Source organism: Panthera uncia (genome assembly GCF_023721935.1).
Source record: "Panthera uncia isolate 11264 chromosome B2 unlocalized genomic scaffold, Puncia_PCG_1.0 HiC_scaffold_24, whole genome shotgun sequence".
Classification (NCBI taxonomy): Eukaryota; Metazoa; Chordata; class Mammalia; order Carnivora; family Felidae; genus Panthera; species Panthera uncia.
This window is the reverse complement of record NW_026057580.1, coordinates 68,900,498-68,914,936: the sequence shown is the minus strand read 5'-3', so window position 1 is coordinate 68,914,936 and position 14,439 is coordinate 68,900,498. Positions and strand designations below refer to the sequence as shown.

Below are 14,439 nucleotides of genomic sequence, written 5' to 3'. Positions count from 1 at the left end.
TAGACCGCTGTCTAGGGGCAGCTCAGCCCATCCTAACTCTGTTTCAGGGCATGTGGGTTGAGGGAGAACCCAGGGAGTCATATCTGGGAACCACGCCCAAATTAGAGCTGGTAGAGCACTTTCCAGGAAGGTGGTCAAAGTGCAGGTGAAGAGAAAGAGCTGAAGTACAGAGCCAAAATAAGAGAATTGAAGAACTGGGAAACCTGACGTCAAAAGTAGTGAAGAATTAAGCAGCTGGGAAGTAATTTGTAAAAGTTCCAGAGATGGAGTTCACACGATTTTTACAGAATTCCAGCACAGGCATGCAAAGTATACTTTACTCATTTAAAGTTATTAGAATGGGTAGGCAATTCATCTTTCTCTTGTCTCGTTGATCTGTTTATATGTCTGTCTTGCCCAGTACACTGTAGGAATTGAAGACAAGGACTTCAGCCATAATGGAAAAAGCATGGACTTTGGAATTAGGCAGATCTATTTAAATCCGAACCTCTTCTCTTTCTAGGTGTTTGATATTAGTCAAGTTATTTTTATTACACTGGACTTCAGGTTCCAGGTACATCATAGGGTAGTTGTAAGAATTAAATGAGAGAAAAACGTGTGTGTGTGTGTGTATGTAATCATCTTACACACAAAGTATTCAGTAGAAATGTTGCTCCCTCTCCCTTTTTGTATCTGCCACAGAGTTTTATATTTAAAAGACATTCAGGGGCACCTTGGTGGCTCAGTCAGTTGTGTGTCCAACTCTTATTCTGCTTGGGTCAGGATCCCAGGGTTGTGGGATCGAGCCCTGTGTCAGGCTCAGCACTGAGTATGGAGCCTGCTTAGAATTTTCTCTCTCCCTCTGCCCCTGCCCCCGCTCACATGCACACACTGTCTCTCTTTCTCTCAAATAAAATACAAAAGAAATAAAAGACTGGGGCACCCGGGTGGCTCAGTTGGTTAAGCGTCCGATTTTGGCTCAGGTCATGATCTCACTGTTCATGAGTTCGAGCCCCATGTCGGGTTCTGAGCTGACAGCTTGGAGCCTGGAGCCTACTTTGGATTCTGTCTCTCCCTTTCTCCCTGCCCCTCCCCCATTCATGCTCTGTCTGTCTCTGTCTCTCAAAACTGAATAAAAGTTAAAAAAAATAAATAAAAATAAATAAAAGACATTCAAAATATCAAATTGAATATGTTTGTGTTAAATCTGAACCCTGGTTAAGGACAGCCTGTGGCAGGCATGTTTATAGGCTTTCATCTTGGACAGATAAAGTTATTGTTGCTAAATATTTTATCAGGCAACTGCCTGTTAAGTGCCAGGTGCTAAGTTTTCACTTGCTGATCCGGTCTATCTTTTTATGATTTCCTTGTTTATCACGGTGCAGCTTCTACTCTGTGCGGGCTTATCCTTTCTCTATTTATAGGACCTCTTCTCCACACCAATTGTTTTTTTTTAATCAGTGGGTATGAGAGATTATCTTATACTCACTGCTTTCGTAAAAAAAAAACCTCAACCACATGCTCTAGTGTAGAGATTGTCAAATATCTTTCCTTCTTTTGTCAAATATTTATTGAGCACATACTGTGTTAGAGTAGATATAGACAGTATTAATATGTGGTTCCTGTCCCCCAACAGTAAAAAAGATAGGCACATTCCAAAATATATTTAATCATTTAGTGATAAGATATTACTTTTGTTTACCATTTTACATATTACTACTTAAAATGATCCCATTTTATTTTATTTATTTTAAAATGTTTATTTACTTATTTTGACAGAGAGATCATGAACATAAGCAGGGGAGGGGCAGAGAGAAAGGGAGAGAGAGAATCCCAAGTAGGTTCTACGCTGCAGGGCTTGATCTCACAACCTTGAGATCATGACTTGAGCTGAAATCAAGGGTCAGGTGCTCAAACTGAACCACCCAGGCGACCCAAAGTGATCCCACTTAGAAACATACACATACACATAGAAAAAGAATTGAAGGATATGCACCAAGGTGTTGACAGAACTTATCTCTGAGTAGGGGTATTTTTTTTTTTTTAATGTTTGTCTATTTGTTTTGAGAGAGAGAGCACACACAAGTAGGAAGGGGCAGAGAGAGGAGAGAGAATCTCAAGCAGGCTCTACACTGTCAGCACAAAGCCCGATGTGGGGCTTGAACCCAGGAACCGTGAGATCATGACCTGAGCCAAAATCAAGAGTCGGACAACCAGCTGAGCTTCCCAGGCGCCCCATTAGGGTTTTTTTTTCCCTTTTATTTTGCTTAAATTTTCAAAGATTTCACTTTCAACTTATAGAAAGTTCATCATTCCCCCCTCCTTGCTAGCAGGAGAGTGACCCCTCTTCTTTCTCTTGCATTCAGCTTTTGCGAGAATTGAAGCACCCTAATGTGATCGCATTGCAGAAGGTGTTCCTTTCTCACAGTGACAGGAAGGTGTGGCTGCTCTTTGATTATGCAGAACATGATTTGTGGGTAAGTTTAAATTCACTTTATTTTTAGGACTCTTCATCTAGGTATGGAGAAACAAATGTATGCACTGCGTATTACTAATGCACGTAAAACAAAACTTGCTCTGTTGACCAGAGTTCAAAATAAATATAATAAATGCAAATGCAATTTAAAAAAATAAAAAAATAAATGCAAATGCAGATTTAAAAGAATTTGAGCAATGAACATTATCATGTTATTATACTGAGAAGATAGTATTTGTAATATTCAGAAATTTTACTTCAGAAAGTGTTAATGTGTATGAAACTGTAATTTTATGCAAGTAATTAATGGCAGTTTACTGATATGTGTAGTGAAAATGGCTTTCTTTTGTGGTACACACTGTAGTTCAAGTTTCACCAGTTATATACTTGTGAATAATTTCCCTAAGTTAAGGTCAATCTCTTGCAACATTTTGGCATTTAAAACCGACTCCACAAAATCGAGGTACATACATGGTTTTACAAATATTAGCCCCAAATTCCAATTCTAAAGTTTTTAAGTTGGGAATCAAGATGCTTAAACATTTTATCCAAGGAGTTGCTGAAAGTAAAAAAAAAAAAATCAAACTTGGCAGGAAGTTCAAATTTTGGGTAATTAAATTCTGACTTAACATAGTGCAGTTTGTCATCTACATAAAGTCACACATCTGTTTAGGAATAACTTTGACAGACTTCTCGGTCTTTAAGGAGCTTTCAGAGTTTATGCTATTACAGCATATTGATAACAGTGTCCAGTGAATTTTTCTCCATTCTTTTCATGGATATTCATAAAAATGATGTTTTCCCCATTTCTCCGGGTCCTTTGTGGGTTTGGATCCAAGAGTTACTTGATAATGTACGTACTTCACCTTGAACATCAGTGGTATGATGAAAGGACATGCAGTGCATTGGACTGATCGGGTCCTGTAGAACCATGTCGTTTGTAACATGATGGCCCTTAGCCATGTGTGCCTAGTGAGCACCTGAAGTGTAGCTGGTCTAAATTGAGATGTACTGTAAATATAAAATACACACGGACTTTTGAAGACTTAGTATGAAAAAAAAAATCTCATTAATATTTTTTATTTTGATTCTATGTTGAAATGATAATATTTTGAATAAACTGGGTTAATTAAAATATACTACATTAATTTTACCTGTTTCTTTTTTTTTTTCTTTTGCTGTGGCTATAAAATGTTGAAAGTTATATATGTGTAGCTCCTATTATATATTTTCTGGATACTGCCCCTCCATATAAACCCTAATTTTCTATTATTTCCTTAAATAAAGTACATGTTGTTAAACAGCTTATGAAAAAGCAAGAAAGCTCTGTTAATAGGTTAAAATTTTTCTATGCCATTTGGCCATTTTTAAGTTAGTGGAGCATTATTGACAGCTTTACCAGTGTTGTTCAATAGGGGTTTACATGACCTTTATTTTTTTTTTAATTTTTTTTAATGTTTTTATTTATTTTTGAGACAGAGAGAGACAGAGCATAAGCAGGGGAGGGGCAGAGAGAGAGGAAGACACAGAATCTGAAGCAGGCTCCAGGCTCTGAGCTGTCAGCACAGAGCCTGATGTGGGGCTCGAACTCACGGACTGTGAGATCATGACCTGAGCCAAAGTTGGTCGCTCAACGGACTGAGCCACCCAGGCGCCCCTACATGACCTTTAATACCCATCATGTTGTGTTTTGCACAGGAGTGAGGCAAAGATGGAGGTGGAGGTTTGGGGGACAGGTAGCATATCTTCCCTATCAAAATGATGTTATCATAACCTACAAAATAACATGTGGTCATAAAAATTTTAATATAGTGATCCAGTTGTATTTATTTCAATGAGGTTGAATTCCGTCTTTTTCTCTCCTTCCTCCTTTCTAGTGATTTCCTATTTAATATTAACTACTAGGAATATATCCTAATTTCATCCTATGCCAAAAGAAGGTGGACTTTTGCAATAATTCAATGTACACATATTTCAGTGACATTATACAGATTTACTAAGTGCTAACTTTTTATACAGTAGTAAAGATTTAAGGGCATGTAGCTGGCTCGGTTGGTAGAGCATGTAACTCTTGATCTCAGGGTCATGAGTTTGAGCCCCATGTGTGGCATGGAGTTTACTTAAAATAAAATATTTTAAAAAATATAGTAAAGAATTATAGAGTTTTTTTTTCTTCTCTTTTAATCTTTCATTCTGTCAGTAGAGAATACAACTAATACTATTTTTTTTTCAAAAAAAATACTAGTACTGTTTTTATGCAGTCTTTTAAGTATCAGTGCTTTTTACCTTTTGGTTCTATTTAATGAAAATCTTACTGGTTTCAGTAAATCTAGTTATTATACCCACAATAACATTGTCACATTCACCCCCAGTATAGGTCCCTTATCATTCAAATTATTTTTCTTTGTGTCATTATTAGCCTTTAATAAGTAATTTTTAAATGTAGAGAATTTATTGTAGACTTGATTGTGTTTTATTGATACAAATATTAGCAGAGACTATGTTATAATAGTATGTTTTATTTTTTTTAATTTTTAGCACATTATTAAGTTTCACCGTGCATCAAAAGCAAATAAAAAGCCCATGCAGTTGCCAAGATCTATGGTCAAATCATTACTTTACCAGATTCTTGATGGTATCCATTACCTCCATGCAAATTGGGTGCTTCACAGAGATCTGGTAAGTATGTTTCTTTTAAATTGATCAATATGGTTTTTTTGACCTCTTTTTAAAAATACCTTTTCTTCTTGGTACAATTATTATGAACATTGATTATAGAAAATTTTGAACATAAAACCAAAAAAGAAGGAAATAAAAATCACCCATAAGCCTACGCTTAAAAGAGTACCATTATTAACATTTGGTATATGTTCTTTCATTATATTTATGCATAGCTATAAAATGTCTGTGTGGTTTTCAATGCATAATTGGTATAATCTTAATGGAATAGTCACATGTAAAATAAGTACCTTTCAGTCCATTTTGTGCTTCACATTATTGCTCATTTTCAGTAAAAATATTAATAATTAAAGATTGAGTTCTTATTGTTTTTTTCCCTTAAGAGCTAAACGGAAATAATGACCCTGCATCCAGTAAATAGAATGTTGTCAGTATTATCAATAAAGGTTGTTATCAGTATTATGAACAAATCAAATGTTTGGTTTTACCTTTTTTTCAGTACACATGTAACAAACATTTGTTAATGTCAGATTCTATGCCAGTTATCTTTGCATTGTTGTTATTTTAGTTTATGTTGATGAGATTTTTTTTTGTTTATTTGTAAGAAAATATGGGTACTGAATAGTTGTAATAATCATGAGTTTAAAATTGGAAGTTTTGTTCCTAACTCTCTTTGAAAAAATGGTTTCAAGATCATTATTTCTTAGGCTTTTGGAGATTCTAGGGATATGGTAGGGATGAATCTAGGTCAACTCAGTTTTACTAATTGAGGAAAAGTATTTATTATAGAAAGGAATGAATACACAAGAAGATCTAGTTAGTACCTGTGGCTACATTGTCAGGCCTTGTCATCTGACTTGACCGTCTCTTGCTGTGGCATTGAAGATAAATTGGAGCCAAATGCCAGTGACCACAAAGATGGGTTTACCATTTCAACAGATGCATTTCACCTCATAATTTTGAACTGTAAAGTTCTCACAGACTTCCACCTATCCACTTTACTATTAACCATGAATCAGCACATTTTTCTGTGGTTACATGAGGTTGTTCTAGATCAAACCCTCTCCTTCATTAATTTTTTATGTAATTAACATAAGCTATGTGAGTTATTTTTGAGGTCATGATCATGTTTGAATCATTGATCAAAATCTTTTATTGAAGACTGACTAATTTCAACTCTTCTCTTTTTTTTCACAACACTGTGTATTTTATTCTCCATAGCATAGATTCACACATTTTATTTCTGATGTTGTCGCCTGAGTGTCCACTGGGACTAAAACTCAGGATGACTAGGACCTGGTTTTCTCTTTGTTGGCTTGCTGCTGCTTTAATGTCTATATTAGTTACGGCATCACCCTTTTCTCAGCCTAGAAAGTTCTTTTACCCCTTGCAAACCCTTGCACTGTACATCTAGGCCTTGCCTGATCTTGTCAGTTTCATCTCTAAACTCTCTCTTCCATCTGTCTATTTCCATCTCCAGTGCCTCATAGGAATGAGTTCAGGCCTTTATTATCTCTTTCTTGCGGTATGGTACTAGCCTCTTAACTTGTCTCCTTGCAAACAATCTCTTTCCCTTCCATCCACTGTAGACCTTCTGGATAATTACACAGCTCCTGATCAAGAACTTTGAAATAGTTCCTCATTGCTTACAGACTAAAGCTCTAGTTCCTTATTGGGCTTTCAAGGCCATAACAGATATAGCTCCAACTGTCTTTAGAATTTTTCTTTATCCCAATCCTGTAATCTTTCGCTTACACTATACCATTAAACTATTGATTGTCCCCTGTGTCATCCTGAGATTTCCTGCCTCAATGACCTTTATTTATTACCCCATCTGTACATATTCAAATACTACCTGTCTGTGAGGACTTGCACAAAAGTTAAAACTTATCCTCGTATCCGTTCCTACTTGGAAATAATATCTCCTTCTCTTTTTTTTTTTTTTTTTTTTATTTTTTTTTTTTTTTTTAATGTTTATTTATTTTTGAGAGCGTGAGAGACAGAGTGTGAATTGGGCAAGGGCAGAGAGAGAGAGGGAGGCACAGAATCCAAAGCAGCCTCCAAGCTCTGGACACAGGACCCGACGTGGGGCTTGAACTCACAAACTGTGAGATCATGACCTGAGGCGAAGTCGGACGCTTAACCGACTGAGCCACCCAGGCGCCCCAATAATCTCTCCTTGTTGGTTGCCGTTGTACTTCTTTACTTCTCTTATGGCACTTATCTGTTAGTATTATAGTGGCTGTCTTAGATCATCTTCTAGACCATACACTTCTTGAGAGAGCAGGGTCTATGAATCCTTTTGGCACACTAGCCGTACTCGAGTACACAACAGGTACTGAGTAAATATTTCCTCAGTGAATTAATATGAGTAAGAATAGATTCTTACAGTATGCTTCTGGATCCAGTAACATATTTATACTTCAACACACTGTCCTCAATAAACATTTATTATTACCTTGTGTGTTTAAAGCAAGGATATATGGGGACAGTACACATACGATTGCATTAAAGACCTTCTCTGGAGTTTACTCTCAGAGAAGAAACGCGACATACGCATAAAGTTATGCTGTAAGATAGATGAGAAAGATGGTGATCATGGCTACGTGATAGGCACAGATTAAATGCTACTCAAGCTTAGAAGAGGTTATGAGGAGGGGATGAGGGAAAGTTTCAAGAGAGCTGCCACTTGAGCTAGATGTTGAAGTAGGAATCTACCCTGTGAGAGCCTACTCAGTTCTTCTCGCTGATCATGAGTACTGATAGCTGGACCACATTGTCATGGTTTTGCCAAAGTATTTTCAGGAGTAGAAGATTTAAACTGTATGTTTACTTGAGATAGATTCTCTAGTAAGTATAGAAATACAAAGCATATCACATATGAATGTGGTGTTGAAAGCATGATGGGGACATGCAAAAAATTATTTTTTGTGCAATAGAGTTGCAGTTTCAGTCGGTGAGTGGTTTTTCTTAATGCTTCGTTTCCCATTGACATAAGAAATTGGGCTTTACACTATTTGTTAGTCACAATTATTTCAGAGTATATACCGTCTCTGCAAGATCCAGAGTTAAAGGTGTTAGAGTAAATGTAAATTTGCAATGTAATAATATAACCCCCCAACTTTAAAAACTAGATAAAAAAATCAGTGTTTTGGACTTTACAAAAGAAACATTATATCATCAAAGAAGATTGGGGTTTTTCATTGTGATTGATTATATATCTGTAATAGTAGTTAGCTATATCATATGGATCCTAAAATTTACCAGAAGTAGAGAATTTAAACAAAGTCACTAAAAATATTACTTACATTGAGGAATTGCTTTAAAAAGAAAGGAGAAGAGGAGCTAAATATATTTATCTTGGCTGAGACAATGAAGTAGAGACATAAGTCTATAAATATTTGGAACTTGTAAACACCAAGGGAAAAAAAGATGTATTTTAATTTTATAGCAGGATATAGCTAAGAGTAAGAAGATGAAATATAGGATGACTCACTTTTATGAGATTACTGTTCGGGTAGGTTGGAAAGATGCCAAGATAAATAGTTGATCCTGTTTTCAAAATTATGAGCTCCTGGGGAGTAAGGATCATATCTTACTAATTTTTGTATTCCTAATGTTGGCATATTGTTTGTGCTCATAAGTTACTTGAATTTCAGCAAAGCATCTGGCAATTGCACGTTATTCTTTAGCAAAGAGAAATAGTGGCTAAATGGTAGTATTGTTAAGTAGATTTACAGCCTCTTGGTTACGAGTTTTGCTACTGGATCAGTGGCATAAACTGAACTGTGCATTAAACCATCTCTTCATCACTTTATCATATCTCAGTACCTAAAACATGATAAATGCTAGGTCTTTATCAAATGAAAGATCTGAGTAAACGCTCTAGGGCCCTGACCTGCTTTGACTTTTAAAAAATATTTGTGGTGGTTCCAAACCAAAACTCTAACTTTAGTTTTGAATGGTAATTATTGTTCATAATAGTGGGTGAATTTGTACTCTTTTGAAGTCTATGAGCACGGATAACTATATCTTTTGCAAACATAGTGCATGGAAATTTAGTTGAGGGAGAAAATAATTTTGTAGCCAGTAATCTTTTGGGTTTTGTTATTAGTTACCATCTACTGCACTTTTGGATTGTCAAAAAATCACTTCTGACACAGACCTAAAGACTTATTTATTCTATTAGAGGTCAGTAGTAGTAGTAGTAGTAGTAGTAGTAATAATAATAATAATAAACTTGCCAATTCTTAGAGTCAAATGTAATTCAGCTGGTTAAAGGAAATGATGTAATAGATATTCTAGCTATAGAGAAATGTGTAATATATGACCCTGGATACTTTGTCATACTAACTAATGAAGAGCTATTTTAGTTTTGTTTTATTTTTTTCCTCATGATACCTGCTCGTTCAGGCAGAATACTTGATTTTTTTAAAAAATTATTTTAATGCTTATTTTTCAGAGAGAGCGAGCGCGCGCGCAAGTGAGCACGTGTGGGGGAGGGGCAGAGAGAGAGAGAGGGAGACACAGGATCCGAAGCAGGCTCCAGGCTCTGAGCTATCAGCACAGAGCCCTAAGGGGCGGGGAGCTCGAACTCGTGACCGCAAGATCATGATCTGAGCTGAAGTCGGACACTTAACCGACTGAGCCACCCAGACACCCCCAGAATACTTGATTTTTAACAGCATTCTGGGTTGTCTATGACATGTTGGCTATGTATGTTGTAAGTCTGTATTAGTTACCTATTGTCGTTTGACAATTTGCCCCAAAACTCAGTGGCTTTCAAGATGTTTAAATATTTATCATCTCACAGGTTCTATGGGTCAGGAATCTAGGCGTGGCTTATCTGGATCCTGTTTTACAGTCTCCTTAAAAGACTGCAGTCACCTGGAGTCTTGACTGTGAAGCATCTGCTTCCTTATTCAGTCACGTGGTTGTTAGAAGGCTTCATTTTCTCCTGAGCTGATCGGTGGAAGGTGAAAGCTTTCCTTGGTTCTTTGCCACCTCAGCTTCTCCACAGACCATCTTACAACATGGCAGTTTTCTTCACCAGAGTGAGCAAACAAGAAGGTGGAGAGTGTGTGTTAGCAAGATGGAAGTCGCAGTCTTCTGTTAGTGAATCATGGAAGTGACATCCCATCACCAGAGGTCACTTTTCCAGCCCACACTCACAGGAAGTAATTACACAAGGGTGTGTTTACTGGGGGCGGGGATATTGGAAACCATGTCCGAAGCTGCCTACCACCAAGTTTAAGAGACTTTAAAATGGATCCTATTATTGTCCTATTTAGTAGAAATATAAAAGAAAAATACAAGTCCCTCCTTTCCATATTAAAAAGTTGCTTGAGTGGCAAGAGGATAGTTCTGGTTCTAAAGAGCTAAAAAAAATATTATAATGTACCAATTATCCCTTCCCTTTTGCAAACATTCTTTAGTGATTTATTTCCAGAATTTGGCATATGTTCCTTGCATTTCCTCTCCTCTCCTGTGCCCTCCATTCCTTCTACACCCACTATTGAACTACAAGTTTAATCTTCTTAAATCTAGAGGGTGTGTTCAACTGAGATCCAGGATTTTTCACTTTGAACCTATCTAGAGATCCCATCTTTGTTAAACTGTCTGAGGCCTACGCTTATCACTACTACTTTCTATTCTCTTTTTCTCGCATTTGTGTCAAACAGGGAAAAATGCAAAGAAAAATTTAAGTTTCCCACGGTCACTAGTGCTGCCGAGTTGTAACAAGTAGCTGACGAGAAATGTTATAGTTCATCAGCTAAGAGAGAGCATTCGAAGACTCTTTAGGAATGTCATGTATGAAAGTCCAATGTACAAAACTCACAGATGGCCTCTTTTCTACTCAGCTGGGGAAGAAGTACTGTACTGTTAATCTTTGTGAAAGTTTGATGAAATTAAGTGCTTTGCAGTTGGAGAATGGTCTAGAAATATCTGTGTGCAGCTCTTCATACCTTGTCCGACAGGGAGATACATTAAGTCTTTAATTTTGTGTATACTAAAGAGGGCCTGACAAAGTGAATGTGCCACACTGCAAAGACACCCTTAAAATCTGACTGGAGCCATCATGCTGGCAGTTTGAAGAATTTTAGTACTGTTTTAGACTTTAGCCTCGCTTAGTTCTTACGAAATGGGAGCTTGGAGATCTTAAACTTAAAAAACATATATACATTTCTAGGAAAGCTAATCTTGATCCGTAAGCCTCAGTTTACTCATTTATAAAATTGAAATAATGATAGGGACTTTGTACAGTTGTTCATCTCCTAGTCTTAGCTCCAGAGTTCCTGAATTCCTCCTAATTTCCATTCTGTAGAAGCTTCTGTACATTATTCTGGATCCCACCAGCAATCCAGAGATGCCCATTCTTTCAACTGCCTTTCCCAGGATTCCTTTATTTTTTTAATTTTATTTTGAAAAAATTTTCAAATGTTTATTTTTGAGAGAGAGAGAGAAACAGAGTCGGGGAGGGGCAGAGAGAGAAGGAGACACAGAAGCTGAAGCAGGCTCCATGCTGTTAGCACAGAGCCTGATGCGGGGCTCAGACTCACGAACTGTGAAATCATGACCTGAGCCGAGGTCGGATGCTCAACTGACTGAGCCACCTAGGTGTCCCGCTCTCCTCCCCCGCCCCCCGCCCTGCCACCACAGTTCCTTTAGCCTACAACTCTAGCCCTTTCTACTTTACAAAGTAGAGCCTGTTTATTATTTTTTATTTGATTTATTAAATTAACATTCTAATTAAAGAATTATGGCAGAAAGTGGCATTTATTTTAATATGACTTAATCATTATAATTTCTTTTAGAATTCAGAGCTAACAACGAAAAAGGAAAATATGGCTTGGTTATTTTCTAACTTGCAATTTCAGGTGACTTTGGACAATTACAGATCTTGTCATGCTGAAGAATTACACTGGGGTTGCTGCTGGTGACCTTTGGTTCCTTACTAGTTCCTTAGAGCTGGGCCCTTGAGAGTCTCTGGCCCAGCAGTTCATGTCTCCAGCCTGAAGGTCTTTGATGGTAGTGATGTCATCCCTGTGCAGGGACTCCTGTTCTGCCAGTACACAGGGCCTTGTGACGATCAGGTGAGATAGTGTTTCTCAAGGTGCTCTAGATACTGTGACATATACCTGTGTCACAGGTGGGCTGTGATTTTTTTGGCATGACAGGTTTTCCGCCATCCACACCCACAGCCCAGTCATGGGAGTGTTCTGCAGAATACACATCTGTCCATTTGAGTTGAAGTGTAATGTCCCATCTGTTCCATAGACAGGTGATACACACTAAGAATTACACTTCTAAGAGGGCCAACTTCAAAGGGGATGAGGCCTCTTAAGGTTCAGCTCAGGGACAGGGCTCTTTTGATGATCCCTGTCAGACAAACACAGTACCGTAGCCTGTACTGACAAACCCACATATCTAGAAGGTGGTTTGCCAAACTAACTTCAAAGTCGCTAAGAGGTGATAGTCTAGATACATTCCACAGTGGCAGGAATAGCAGGAGCTGGTTAAGAATCAAGGGCTACAGACAGGACCCCCAGCACTTTGAGGCCTGTGTTTAAAACTGAAGAACCATTTCAGGCATACTATTTTATTAAATTACTATTATTGAGGTAGAATTTGCATATAACAAGATGTACCCATTTTAGTTACAAATTGATCAGTTTGGACAAACGTATATATATACCAGGGTGATCACTACCACAGGCATCCTGTGTGACTGGCACCGTAGGTTGATTCAGGATCTCTTATTGAAAGTGATGGTGTCTTCATCAAGAAGGGATCTTATATGCATGAACTGATTATTTCTTTGGGAGATTGCATATGGTGATTATTTTGGGTGGTAAGATTCTCGACTAAGCATTCATCTAAGTAGAAGCCTTCTGGAGGTGAGGGCCATAAATCAATTAAGTGTTGTGCATTTTCCAGGTCCACTTTTGTTCTCATAACCCTGGCCTGCAGTGCATTTCTTAGAGACTTGAGTTCTAATCCTGGGTCTGCCACTGTCCAGGGACAGTGAGCTTGGTTAAGGTTGTAGGTCTTTCCCCTTGATGTCTTCATGAGTGATGCAAGAGGGCTCAGTTTCATAATTTCTACCTCTGACATCCTTTTTTTTTGGACAAAAGTTCTCACATATTTATTACTGAACCAACCTACTGGTGCAAAAGCATTGTAACAGAGAACGATCATTTTCCTGGATGAAACAGGTCTATTGTTCAGATAGGCGTGATGTTTACAGAGTGAGAGGATGTGAGCACGTGACCTTCATGCAGCAGAAACACAGGTGCAATCCCATATAGACCCAGGTTGGTTCTTCTCTCATGTCTCCTTTTGGAGCTGCACCTGATTTTCTCATCAGTTTTCACCTGCAGGCACTGGGGAATGGGACAATTCTGCTTTTGATTCTGAAAGTCTTGTGAGAAGACTTGGCCAGGAAAAGTCATCTGCACCCATAACCGTGGTGGAGAAAAGGAGAAAGGAGCTCTACCTCTGACATTCTTAATTTGTCATGATAATAAGACTGAATTATTTGATTTGAATATGAATGTCACAAATGTAAATCGAAAACTACTTTCTACTAGCATTGCTTCTCTGAGGACGGATTGTACTCATTAATGAGTAAGATAGAATCTGAATGTCTGTGCAGCACTCGTGCTGGCATTGCCATCAGTGTGGGATTTATCTTGATTATACTCTTAGTGACCTTGCAGTTAGTTAGGTAAATAGCCTTCTAGATACCTGTGTTTGTCTTGCATTAAGCTTGTTATAATGGCTGCTTTTTATTGGTTCTTGTTCGAGAAAAGAAAACCTTATCTCTGCTGTTCAGGCCTATAACCACTCCTAAAAGGCTGGAACAAAGAAGTGTATTGTTAACTGTTGTTTGGTGCTGGGGTGGCAGGCATTGTTTATTATGAACACCCAGGTTTGATTAACATAGATTATTCAGATTGACCTACTACAGAACCCCCTAGACCATTTTAAGGTAACATGAAATGAATCACAGCATTTAATATTATAGTCTACTCCTGAGTTACAGATAGCTTGCACCTAGTTGTAGATACGTAATTTTGAACTGAGAAAGGCATTTTTGCTTAGAAACAGTTACGTTCTCTGAATACAAAGGCCTGTTCAACCCACAATATAGCTATAAAGTGTGACACTTATAGAACTCTGAAACCTAGTTGTCATTTTAACTACATTATTATTTATAACAGGATTTCTGTGAAGGAAGTGCTGGTTTACAGAGTTAAGAATATTTGCTGTACAAACATTTTGACCTCCTAATATGTACCGGG

General features: G+C 37.6%; 1 protein-coding gene across 9 annotated transcripts in view; it reads left to right on the top strand.

Annotated features, from left to right (window-relative positions):
* Positions 1 to 14,439, top strand: part of CDK19 (cyclin dependent kinase 19) — a 190,643-nt gene that overhangs the window by 128,181 nt on the left and 48,023 nt on the right. For all 9 annotated transcript variants that reach the window (XM_049654166.1, XM_049654165.1, XM_049654173.1 and 6 more), the window contains 2 exons: positions 2,346 to 2,456; positions 4,994 to 5,134. In XM_049654166.1, coding sequence (XP_049510123.1) covers positions 2,346 to 2,456; positions 4,994 to 5,134 — 252 coding nt within the window. The remainder of the gene's footprint in view (positions 1 to 2,345; positions 2,457 to 4,993; positions 5,135 to 14,439) is intronic.